Below are 12,585 nucleotides of genomic sequence, written 5' to 3'. Positions count from 1 at the left end.
ACATCTTCCCTATCAATCAGAACACTGGAAAAGCAGGTTAGACGCCAAAGGAATCTAGTAGAGTCTTTTTAAAAAGTGCATTACAGAGGGTTGAATTCTAGAGGAATTTTTCTTGCATTACGTGCTGGACAGGGGTAAGATTAAATATCATCTTTTAAACAGACACAGAAGATATAGAACCACCCCCAGTGTTGATAAAACCCAACAGAGCCACGCCACGGGAGGGAGGGGACTTTTGTTCACCCGCGGTCACACCGGGACCGCCCGGGCACTGCTTCCCCACCTCCCAGAAGCAGCAGGTGCCCAGCTGTCGGGCTGCTCCGTGCGGCAGCGGCTCGGACTCCCCCTCGGCAGCGCAGCCAGCAGCGAGGGCAGCCCCAGCGCGGCATGCAGTGGTGGCAGCGGGCCCCGGCGGCGCGGCGGCGCTGGGCGCTGCTGCTCGGGCCGCTGGCGCTGCTCGCCGCCGCCCTGGCGCTGCGCGGCACCGCCCGCCCCGACCCCGCCGACCACCCCCGCCTCTACCGGGCGCTGGAGCTCTCCCCCAGCCGCAGCATCAACTGCTCGGGGGTCGTCCGGGGGGACCAGAGAGCCATCCAGGAGGCGCAGCTCAGCAACCTAGAAGTGGCGAACAGAAGGGCTTCACCGACGCCCGGCGAGTACCTGAACATTACGAGGGACTGCAGAGCCTTCAAGGAGACCCGGCGCTACATCGAGTTCCCGCTCAGCCAGGAGGAGGAGGAGTTCCCCATCGCCTACTCCATGATCATCCACCACAAAATCGACATGTTTGAGCGGCTCCTGCGGTCCGTCTACGCCCCCCAGAACGTTTACTGCGTCCATGTAGACAAGAAATCCCCGGCCGCCTTCCAGGAGGCCGTGAGGGCCATTGCTTCCTGCTTCCCCAATGTCTTCGTGGCCAGCCGCCTGGAAAGCGTGGTCTATGCCTCCTGGTCCCGGGTGCAGGCCGACCTCAACTGCATGCAGGACCTCCTGCGGAGCCCCGTGCCATGGCGCTACCTCATCAACACCTGCGGCACCGACTTCCCCATCAAGACCAACGCCGAGATAGTCCGGGCGCTGCAGCTGCTGCAGGGCCAGAACAGCATGGAGTCGGAGAGGCCCTCGGCCGCCAAGGCGCAGCGCTGGCAGTATCACCACGAGGTGGGGGAGACCATCTCTCGCACTTCCCAGAAGAAACTGCCTCCGCCCCACAGCTACCCCATGTTCACGGGCAGCGCGTACAACGCCGTCACACGGGACTTCGTGCGGTACATCTTCGAGAACCCCACAGCACAAAAGTTCCTCGAGTGGTCCAAGGACAGCTACAGTCCTGACGAGTACGTCTGGGCCACCCTGAACCGCATGCCGGGCGTGCCGGGGAGCATGCCCCTCAGCGATAAGTTCCAGCTCTCGGACATGAACGCCCTTCCCCGCCTGGTCAAGTGGGAGTACCTGGAGGGGGACATGACCAAGGGCGCGCCCTACCCGCCCTGCACCGGCCGCCACCAGCGCTCCATCTGCATCTACGGTGTGGGCGACCTGCCCTGGATGCTGCAGCAACACCATCTCCTGGCCAACAAGTTCGACCCCGAGGTGGACGATGCGGCCGTCCAGTGTCTCGAGGAGTACCTGCGCCACAAGGCCCTGTACGGCCGCGGGCTCTGAGGGGGAGCCGCGGAGACTCTGGCCAGCACCTGCTGCCTTCCGTGGGCGATTCCAGCCGACGGCGCCTCGGGGACGGCGGGAGAGGATCCCCTGGGCCCTGAGGGGCCCACGCCTCGGCACCGCCCCGAGGAGAAGCCCCGCGGGCGGGCGCGGGGCTGCGGCCCCGCCGAGGGTCGGACGAACGGACAGACGGACGGGGCGGCCCGATGGAGAGGAGGGCCGGTGTGGAAGGGCGGGAAGGGAGGCTCAGCCCCATCCCGCTCCGCTCCCGGCCCGGCCCGCGGGCTCCCCTCACGCGGCGCGGGAACGCCGCTCTCACCCAGAGCCGCTGGAGGAGGCGGGCGGGGCGTTGTACAGCCCCTTCCCGAGTCCGTCGGCAAAGGCGAGCCCCGGGCTGCTGCCTGCGGGCGGGCAGGCCCGGCCACGGTGCCCCCAGGTCCGGCTAGGGGCAGAGCTGAAACAATGATTGATTTGCTTTTCCACAGAGCCCCTGGCAGCCGCCGCCAGTTCAGCGCTGCTCAGCTGAACATGTGGTTGCTGCTTCTGCCTCACTTTAACTCTGTCAAAACTCGTTAATGGTTAAAAGCCAACCTTCAATAAAATCCAAGATAGTAAAATCCATAGCGCTTCGGTGATCTATGTCCTCTGAAGAGAATGGTTTGTGCGCCTGGCAAAAAAGCAGGCGGCATAAACCAGTAACCCTTTGTGCACCCACTTCTCCACTCCACGCAGGCAGAGTGATGCACACAATGGTATACAAGCCTACATTTTCTAAAATCTACATCTCCTGTCCCAGTCCCCCCCCCCTCCCAAAAAAAAAGATATTTCAACACTGTAATTACCACATCCAGTAATGGACAATGAACAAACCAATCACTTAACACATTGTTTTCTAAAGTTTCTAGTAGCTGAAAGGAAGATTTTCTGTATTTCCTCAACTTCTCATATTAAAGCTTGCCACTTTCCATGGATCCAACAGGTTTTCACTACCTGTAATGCTAAGAAGTTAATACCATTGTCTTTATTAAAAAAAAAAATTCTATTCAAGCAACTTTCTTGTAAGTAAACACTCACCTTTACAAATTTAAGGTCTACAGTGGAGAATTAGCATTATACAAAGAACAGCTGAAGCAATTCCATAACACTAGGCTACATTTAGATGAAGTTATGACTGCAGTCACACGGATCTTTGAAACATTGATTTAAATAGGATGAGAACATGAAGTAACTGACTGGAAAAGGTGTGTCATTGCAATTTTGTGAGACATTTTAAAGTGAACTTGGTTGTAAAATAGTGATTTTTAAAATGCCATGGTGATTTCACAGATAACAGCAAGTATTGGGAAGAAAAGGTCTCCAACATAAATACCCAATGTATCATTGGGCATTTGTTTATGAAAAAAGAGCAAATAAATAGAATTACTGATCCAGGGGGGAGCTGTTTCCAACTTACATAAGCAGGCATTTGCTGAAGAGATTAAAGCTTTATGCTAACCTGATGGTAACATACAAGTTTTTGAAATGGTTTCAGCAGCAAATTCAACATTAAATAGAAATTATCTCCATGTCTAGTACATTCTTTTAGAACAAACAAAACTCCTCTGGTGACTTAGGTTAAGAACTCGAGTCTCCCACCATAGAAGACTGCATCAAACCACTGCTGCCTAACCTGATTTTGCTTCTTAGAACTCTTTTGCTTACTTTAAATTAATACATATTAGTTTAAAATGGCAAATTAGTGCCAAAGGGTTCCTTGGGGTGCTGGGATATGTTCAGGTTTGTGGACTGAAACAGGCAGAGAATGGTCACCATGTTTCTAACTGTGGCAAAGGGTTGTCTTTTTCCCTTAGAAAATGGAGGGAAAATGTGCATATTCCCGGAGACAAAAATTTCCCATATTTAACAGTTCTAAGAAATGGCATCAAACCCAAATCCATCCATGAAATGGATGTTTGTAAAAACTAAATAATTTATTTCTTAAAGAACAAAGGTGTTTGGGGGGCTGGAATGAATCCCAGCTTGAAATAGTGAAAGATTATTGAATGAGGGCACCCTCTAGTATTTTGCAAATATACCTGTAGAGAAAGATACATACTTACAACGTACTTACAGACTTGCCAACAGTAATTTTAATCCCCTTGACTTTGTAAATATGTTTAACTTCTTCAGCTGTTCCTTCTTTCAGAAACATGAAGTATTGCTGGCACACACTGTAATAACAGTATTTCATTTGTTGCCAGACACAAAAATGTTACAAACGGAGAGACAGAGACAAGAATTTACACTGGGGGGGGGGGGCGCAAAGTGCCACTTGAAATCTGTTCCATGGTAAGCCTTTTAGCAAAGTCAAAATATTTTTTCTTTTAATATTACTCACTGCAATCTTTGCCCTACCTGGTTAGATTAGAATCTAAGCATTTATCCAGATTTGAAAGAGTTTGTTCACAGAATATGAAGGCATCAAGGGAAGTCAGCATACCATAAAGCCAGTTTGGAGACTCAGTAGGAGGAACAGCAGTTATCTAACAGCACAGTCTAGGCAGCCCTCCTGTTCAGAGATAACTGCTTTGGATGAAAATGACTGTTCTGGCATTATTACCTGCAGAGGCAACTTGCAAACCTCAACATCCACTTTTCTTGATCCAAACAAAATTTCCTGTTTCTAATGGTGTTACTATCCAGAATTCCTCTCAGATGACTTGGTTGCAAAAACAAAGGCTATCTTGTGCAAATTTATTTTCAAATCACTTCTTTTAGTAGTGACCTGATTTCTTCTGAAGGAATGAGCCTACTCCCAAATGCTTAAGGTGAACTGAGACAAAAAGATTCTTACAAAGGCATGTTCTCAGCATATCTTCTTTCAAAGACATTAGGAATGTCATATTTATGAGTGCAGTCATACGTCAAAGCAGTGATATGTCTCTGCCATTAGAAATGCCAGTAAAAACCGCCACTCAACTCTAATACAGAACTTTGGCGTTCCAGAGATCTCAAAGGATGTTAGAAATCAGATAGCTGGCATCTTAGAAAGCTGGCAACAGAGCACAGAGAAATCATGGAACTTGCCAGTTAGTTGTAGAACTGAAAAAAGAATGAATTTGGAATAGAGTAGGACCAGCCCAAAGTAACAGAATCACATCAAATTATAGGGCCACCTCCAAAAATAGGTTAAACCCCATATGAAATTCATCAGTAAAATCATGGGCTATCCATTGGAAGTAATATCAGAAATATTAACTTTGTGTAGTAAAAAATCTACTTCTGACACTTCTGTCTACAATCGTTAGTAACAACTTGAATTCAAGATAAGCCACCCGTTGTTTAAAGAGGTAATATGCTGCAAATTTACCCTTCAAGAAGTGCAGATGAAGCTAAAATTCTGAGATTTAATAACAGATTTATTTTTCTGGTTTAAACCTGTCTTTATGTTTTATTTCCAATTGGTTTTCACTTTATTTTTACAAAAACAATGTGGCTTATTACATACTTACACAACAGGTCTGTAACAGCTCTTTTTAGCTTTAGTTAGAAGGGTTTATTTCCTTCTTGCTAAAGAGATGGGTCAATGAAAATGAATTTGGAGGAAAACGGGTAAGAAACAAAAAGTAAACATGAACAATATGAACACAATAAAGGTATCTGCAGTCATGAGTAAAAGTGATTCAGGGAGCAGGGTTAGGGTGTTCTTTTTCTTCTGACTGCAACAGCAGTAACCATTAAATGTTAACTAGCCTCTGTGAACAATATTCCACTTCCTTGAACAATGCAGGTTCTTTTAGCAAAAGATGGAAACCAAAATGCTAATATATCTGTAAATTACTACCTCCTAGTCCACAATGGCCAATCCTTTAGGTTACAGCAGAGACAAAGTTCACATCTCCCAGTACAGTCTTACTAAAGTACTTTGTAACATGCTCCTACTTTCCTCCGCACCCCAAAAATTTCTGACTACAGCAAAGCAAACCCAGGTCAGTAGGACCTTGACTGAAATCCTACCCCCTAAGCTGCCAAAATCCTTAAACACAAGTAACTGTGCTTTGAGTAACTCTCCTCTACCTCACTGTGCCCAGTCATTGTGCAGAGGTACATAATGATCCTGATTAAACTTGTCTTCTGGAAATTCATCATAAATTCTTCCTCCTCTGCACTTTAAATTTGTGCCTTTCTGATAACATTTGAAGTCAGGTATTGACATCCTTGACTGTGCAAACACCTTACATCAGATAACATCCTGGTTTGCACACCTATGGAATTGACAAAATCCTTTTTCTTGGAAACCATGTTTAAACAGGCAGTCATCCACAGCCAGTTCTGCGCTGGTATTTACTCTTCCTTTCAATTTCTTTAAGTTAATTTACTTTCTAAATAGAAACATCTATTCCAGTTCAATGGCAAGATGCAAAGATATATTTTACTTTCTCTCTGCTGCTGAGAAGTGGAAGCAATCGTGATCTTTCTAAGTAAAATCAACTATTAAATAAATAAATCAGAACACTACAGGCAAAGAAGAACTAAATAGGCAGCAGCAAGTGTGCTGATTCTAGCAAGTGAAATGATGTGTCTTCCACTGGATATTACAATAGTTTTTAGTACAGCAGAAGTGCAGTTGATAATTCTAGTTGTAAATTCAATCTTCCAAGACCACAAAGTACATAAATCACATGAACTTTGCAGGATTATCTGAAATTCAAACACAAAAAAATAGCAAGTGGCAAGAAAGTTATGGAGAAAAACAACAAAAAGCAGAAAGAACACCAGACTGCCTTAACTTCCCTTTGCTACGTGCTCCTTCCATGAACTGAAACAACCTCCACGGAAGGAGCAGATCCAGCACCTGGGCAAACACCATCCCAGAAAAATGGTTCAAGTCTGGAGCAACAGGACAAGGGGGAATGCCTTCAAACAGACAAGGTAGGTTTAGATGATAGGAAGAAATTCTTCCTTGTGAGGGTGATGAGACACTAGAAGAGATTGCTCAGAGAAGCTGTGGCTGTCCCATTCCTGGAACTGCTCAAGACCAAGTTGGACAGGGCAACCTGAGATAGTGGAAAGTGTGGCTGCCCATGGCAGGGGGCTGGAACAAGATCATCCTTAAGGTCCCTTCCAACCCTGGCCACTCTATGATTCTAATGCACACTTAATTGGAACAAAATAAAAGATACAATTATGTGCATTAGGAGAGTCAAAAGGCTACAGAGAACTCGAAATGGAGAAGTCTGTCTAGACACAGCAAGAGATTACAAGTGGTTGGAGGTTGGAAGAGCAAATTTTTATACTTGTATGGGTTGAAATTCAGTTACTGTATGATTAATTGAGAACAAAAAAAGTTTAAACCTAGAAGATTGAGTCTGATGTAGAACAAGACCATAGTACAGATACACATTTGCATCCCTTAGATAAAAACAGATACTTATTGTGCAGTTGACATAAAAGCAACTTGTCTGCTCTTTTAGTTTCAAAAATGGTTACTTACCAATCTGCAGCATGCAGCCAAAGGCATGTAGCACAGCTATTTATAGACAGAAAGCTGCAGTCACAAACACACAAACAGGCTGCCCTGCAAGAGCTGCTAAGCTTTTGCTGATGTCCTCCTCCATCATTCTGTAACAGACATTTCTTGCAACACCTAACAGTGCAACCACAGTTACCCCGTAAAGGAAAGACTGTAATTTGCAACATTTCTCTAAACACACTTAAAAAGTTTTGAGGTAATATGGCATGTTAATGCTAGTTTTAAACAAAGTTTTCCAATGATCACTCTTTCAAAAGTTTTTAAATAAAAGTTTATTACAGAAATTATTTTGAACAAAAAAAAGACAACTGTGTCTCTTGTAATTAAAAAAAAGGTAACATTATATTCATGCCCTATAAGGTGAAATGAAGAAATGCTACAGGTGTTTCTTCCGCTGTCATTCTGTGATGCTTTCTAGTATGGATTAACTCACATCCGCATCACAGGAATTGAGTATGATCAGTCCCTTTCCATGCTTCTCTCCAGAAAGTGCTGCATATTAACAGAAAATATTGCAGACAAACCACAGGTCTATTCATTCTGCAGTATTGGAACCAGTGTCTAGGAAAGAAAAGAGAAAGTGAGACAAATACACATCCCCACTGAAAACAGAGAACCAAGAACTTTCTCTAGTATCTTCCCCAAGTTCTAAAGCATTCCCCAAGCATTTTAGAACATGTTCTGTACCTACCCTATTGTCGCTACTGCTCTCAATGCCATGCATGAACTGCTTGTGCTGTTTCACCTCACTTAGCAACACTGAGAAGAGCCAGTACCAAACCCCAGAGCTGTATTAATATTAAAAATATTAAAAGCTTTGCTCTAACATGTAACAATACACAAACCCTTTACTGCAGTCAGCCACAAATACATCTGGCTATCATCTACTAAGGAAAAATGTTTCTTCAAATCCAGTATCATAAGCTCTGGTGGAGCGTGGGCTCATCAGGTATTTTGAAAGAGATGCAAGAATGAGCATGATCTTCATAAAGCAACTCAGACCAATTCTCTGTTCTGACCTTTTGTCAGAATCATCAATTAATGCCAGTGTAGTTTTTGATACACTACCATTACTACTTTCTGTTTTTAGAGTTGAAGAAAAAGTATGTAACTCCAATATGGAGAACAACAAGCCAGTGTTTAGAGTACTGTTCCTTCAACAAGTCAGCTTCTCGTGGGAAAAAAAAATAATGTAATGTTAATAGCAACTTCAAGTCAGCCAGTTGTTTAAATCTTATCTGCACAATTTATCAGGAATGAAAATGATTAATACTTGGAAAGTAAGGTTTCCTCCACTAGCTATAATAAGCACACAAAAACTAAGCAGTAAGATTATATGCTTGGCTAATACCAGAAGTCGAGAAAACAATAAATTCTGTCAGCTCTTTAGAACTACAACTTGAAGGGACTATTGTAAGCATGCCAGGGTCAGGAAGCCATGAAGAACCTGTTTCAGAGGTCTATGGTGCATTTAAATAAAGCCTTTTCCATGCTCAGTTCCTGCTTTTAGCATCACTCTCTGAGGATGAAACAAGCAGCACCATTTCACACAGCTCTAGCAATACTCTGCTACATTGATGGTTTTAAAACTTATAAAGCAGCTTGCCACAAAAGTCACTGAATTACTTTTTCCAATGAAGAATCTCAAGGGACATGGACAAAAGTAATCCAGTCAAGCAGATATGGATTGTAAACTCCCACAAGCAGTGCACAAACAGAGGGTCTGTTAGGCAACAAATAAGTCCTATGACTTGCAAATGCACACAAAAGCTTTTCATGGGTTTGTGTCCCCAACTATCAAATCCAGAGAATGACTGCTTAGACACTTTTCTCAGACAATTCCTTGCTCAGACAGTTGAAGCACTCTTCAGATTCAGTAAAACATGGTGCTATCCTAACAAATAGGTTAGTACTAGAAAACTCACCACACAGAAAATAAAGATTACTTCTGACTTTCTAATTGCTCTAGTATTATGTACTTCCCAGCAACAGGTGCACAGCAGCCCCTAACACGGTTCTACCTCAGTGCCTATGAGTCAGGGAAGCATTTAGCTGGCTTTTGTTTCATCTCTCATCAGATGTAAAAGGGAATACAGAGCCCTACTTCTGTCTAAATCATCCAGTCAACCTGGCTTTAGTAGACATTTGGTCAAAGCCTTCTAAAAACAACCAAGTCTCATGTCTCAGCCTCTTTATATCATAGTTCATACTTACTTTTTCCATCACATGCTACAATTTTCACTTTATCCACTTTCACAAGTTCGGTGACCTCCCTAAATTCCACGTCATTCAGTACAAATGTCCATACATTGTCACAGAACCTGTATGTGTTCAGAGACCCCTAGAAAAAGACAAGAGATGTTTGCTAGAGGACGCATCTCAAAAGCAACAGAAAATATGATGAGCATCTACTGAACTATGTCCCTTCTAGAACAGATTGCTACAAAGCCAACAGTGGACCTGAATGCATACAAACTGGCAAGCAAGCAATTCTGAGGAAAACTGGAGTTTAAATGCCCTCCAGTGGCTGAAATTCTCAAGACCACAGAGTGACATTAGAGGATATTCAAGGGGAGGCTCCTCAGGTAGGCAAAGAAGTTTTACAATTTTTCCAATGCATACAAAGGATCAGTAGCAGGAAACATTTCTTAAAATACTGAGCCATTAGAAAAATCAGATACAGCAGTGATCATAACAATATGTGAATTCTGAAATTGCTTAAACAAAGTGGTAGCTTAAATAAAAAATCATGACAAAACAGACATGTGACATAAAGGGGTATCCCTCCTATTTGATGTATTACTGAGGATGTCAATATGGAAAACTTCTGATCTTCACTTTTACATATTTTAAATTGACATTCTTGAACTTAGAACTTAGCTCCAAGTAACATTTTTTTAAATTTACCCACTAAACACATGCTAAACTTTTTTATACCAGGCTACATATGCAAAACAATTTAAGTGTGCTAGAGAAATTATGCATTTTTAACATCTCTATATTGTTTTAAAATCTAGTCTTTTAGGAAACCACATTGTGAATGTGTTCTACATAGACTGCAGAGAAGTATCACAACAAAAGTTAACATGAATCTGGGTTTTGTGGTTTGTTTTTCCTTAACATTACATTCAAGTTGACATTCAACAACTTGCTGGCTATCTAACATTAATAAGGGTGGCTGACAGGGAACACCCCCCAACTTATTTTCCTATGATACCTACAGAAAATAGCTACAAAATGATCCAGTGAAAGGGTGGATCTAAAACTCTCAAGTTTCTCTTCACATTACTCATGTGGCTGAAAATCTGGCCTTATCTCACTTTTGCTAGGGACTGTGAGAAGCAGAAGTCTCCCTCCTCATCTGCAAGACACTGAGGATGGCAATGTTATCCACCAAAAAAGCAATTCCCTCTTCCCTGTTTTCATCATCTGATTTCTGCATTCATTCAAAAGACCCCTGTCAGAACAAGGCAATGAGCCTTACAGCTGTATACAGAACATCCATGTAAACAGCCATTATTAGAGCCAAAATCAACCCTCTTAAGTTCTTGCTTAGAGCACGCAGCTGTAAATGCCATTCTGTATGAACACTTAGTTGCTGTTTCTCATGTAAAACTTTAAGATATCATTTCCTTACCCTGAAATTGACTCTGTTCCTGACTCGCTGAGCCAGTGCTGAATTTATAGCTTTATCAAACTGAAGTAGCACCTGAAGGGCCAACTGAGGTGTGATTTGCTGTGACTGAAGTAGTTGAAAGGAAAACAAAACAAGTTTTGAGTTGTTTCAAAGTAAGCTCAAACATGCAGTATAAGTTAAAAACATCAAAACAAAGTTCACTCCAATTAAGCAGATCTCTAGAAAAACACTCTACAAAAAATTATATTCCTGTATTTATTTCCATTTTTGTATTTCAATCCTGTACTACAAAAAGATCTCTCATAATAAATATTTACTGGAAATAACTAGAGGAACAGCAAATTGACTCCAATGTTCCATTTAATCTGGCTGTTAATTTACATGAGATTATGCCACTTATATAAAACACTTTCCTTTACCTAGAATGTAAAGAAAAAACATCACAAGTGAACGGAGCACCAAATCCTTAGGATCGCAGTCAGGAAGTTTCCCAAACCTAGGGTATAAGTACCCCGACACAGGAACGACAAAGCCATTTGGATAAAAACTTCTGTCTTTATTAAGCTACTCGCCCAGACCCCAGGCCCCCGACCTGTATGAGCTCATCCAGACTCTCCTGAAGGCTGTTGCCCAGCGTGGTGTTCCTATACAGCTGGTACGCCATGGTTCCCTGCGAGGGCTGGACACGTCCTGCTCATCCACGGCTGCGCGCCTGGGCTGTCCTCGCTCTCATCGAAAACAAACAAAAGTAACAATAAAACCCTGCACGCCGCACGGCCCAGCCCGCCGGGCACGCACAATACAGACACCACCCCGCAACACCGCCCGACCCTCGGGCGCGCTCCCGGCGCCGGGGCCGCACAACCGACAGCCCGGCCCGGCTCCGGGAGCCATCCCGGCCGGAGCCATTCCGGACGAGAGCCGGGAGCCGGGCACCGCGCGGCCCCGCCGAGCCCCTCCCGATCCCGATCCCGGTCCCGGTCCCAGCCCCGGTCCCGCCGCCAGCCCCAGGGAAGCGGCCCCGGCCCCGGCGCCGCGCCGCCATCGGCCCTCACCGCGCGCGGCCGGAAGCGCGGCCCCGCCCGGGCCGGAAGCGGAACGGGGCGGGGCAGGGCCCAGCGGCGCCCTCACGGCTCCGGCCGAGGCCTGCCCGGAGACAGCCGCGCCTCGGTCACAACAGCCCGCCGAAACCACCCACACCCACACCAGTGCTCATCGCACCACCCCGAGACGCCTCGGAACGCAGAAAACAAGCTCATTTAAAAAGAAAGGATGATAATATTCTTAAGAGGTAGGTGAAGAGTCTTCTACTTACATTTTTTCTATTAGAGGCACAAAGGAAAACAGTCACACGTGTGAAGAGTGTTATGAGCCCAATGAAGCCAGTTCTATTATCCGTGACTCACAACCTGTGCTTTTGCATGACTACTACAGCTTCGCTTTGTTAAACACCACACGATTCCCATTATCACCGCAATAAAGTTTACAGACACTAATTGACAGCGTAATCATTCTATGTTAACCCTTCAATATACCGTGCAACCATTAGAGCACCTTACTGCTCAGGTCGTTCTTGTTAATAAAAAAGGTTTTGTTAATGAAAAGAAACATTGCAGAACTGCAGAGCCACTGGTAAACTAAGCATCTGTCCTCCATGAACGTTTATTTGTAATTATTAACCTGGAATTCAATCTTACCAGTATTAACTAGCAGTTGAGCAAGCTAGAGTAAGGAATATGGTAAGAAAAGGACTTTTGGAAAGCACTCTGAT

General features: G+C 44.5%; 2 protein-coding genes across 2 annotated transcripts; one reads left to right on the top strand and one right to left on the bottom strand.

Annotated features, from left to right (window-relative positions):
* Positions 1–387: 387 nt before the first annotated feature.
* GCNT3 (glucosaminyl (N-acetyl) transferase 3, mucin type) lies at positions 388–1,665 on the top strand (the record flags this gene model as incomplete). Its single annotated transcript, XM_084213904.1, has 1 exon — positions 388–1,665. One exon carries the CDS (start codon positions 388–390, stop codon positions 1,663–1,665), a length of 1,278 nt encoding a protein of 425 aa, XP_084070030.1.
* A 5,767-nt stretch (positions 1,666–7,432) lies between these two features.
* Positions 7,433–11,909, bottom strand: GTF2A2 (general transcription factor IIA subunit 2). The gene is made up of 5 exons (XM_084214065.1): positions 11,870–11,909; positions 11,407–11,542; positions 10,815–10,919; positions 9,392–9,518; positions 7,433–7,738 (listed from the first exon to the last, which is right to left on the bottom strand). The coding sequence occupies exons 2-5, from the start codon at positions 11,476–11,478 to the stop codon at positions 7,713–7,715; spliced, it is 330 nt and encodes a 109-aa protein (XP_084070191.1). The 5' UTR covers positions 11,479–11,542; positions 11,870–11,909; the 3' UTR covers positions 7,433–7,712.
* Between the last annotated feature and the right edge of the window lie 676 nt (positions 11,910–12,585).

Source organism: Fringilla coelebs, assembly GCF_963513975.1.
Source record: "Fringilla coelebs genome assembly, chromosome: 12".
Classification (NCBI taxonomy): Eukaryota; Metazoa; Chordata; class Aves; order Passeriformes; family Fringillidae; genus Fringilla; species Fringilla coelebs.
The sequence above is the reverse complement of the archived record's forward strand: the minus strand, read 5'-3'. Positions and strand labels throughout refer to the sequence as shown.

What these genes read in the sequence shown, in the direction of transcription:
- GTF2A2 (XM_084214065.1), bottom strand. Translation starts at nt 11,478, where the DNA reads ATGGCGTACCAGCTGTATAGGAACACCACGCTGGGCAACAGCCTTCAG. An exon ending in GGAACAGAGTCAATTTCAGG is followed by an intron (nt 9,519 to 10,814) that starts GTAAGGAAATGA and finishes GTCTTTTTCTAG; the next exon opens with GGGTCTCTGAACACATACAG. An exon ending in TGTAGCATGTGATGGAAAAA is followed by an intron (nt 7,739 to 9,391) that starts GTAAGTATGAAC and finishes TTTCTTTCCTAG; the next exon opens with ACACTGGTTCCAATACTGCA.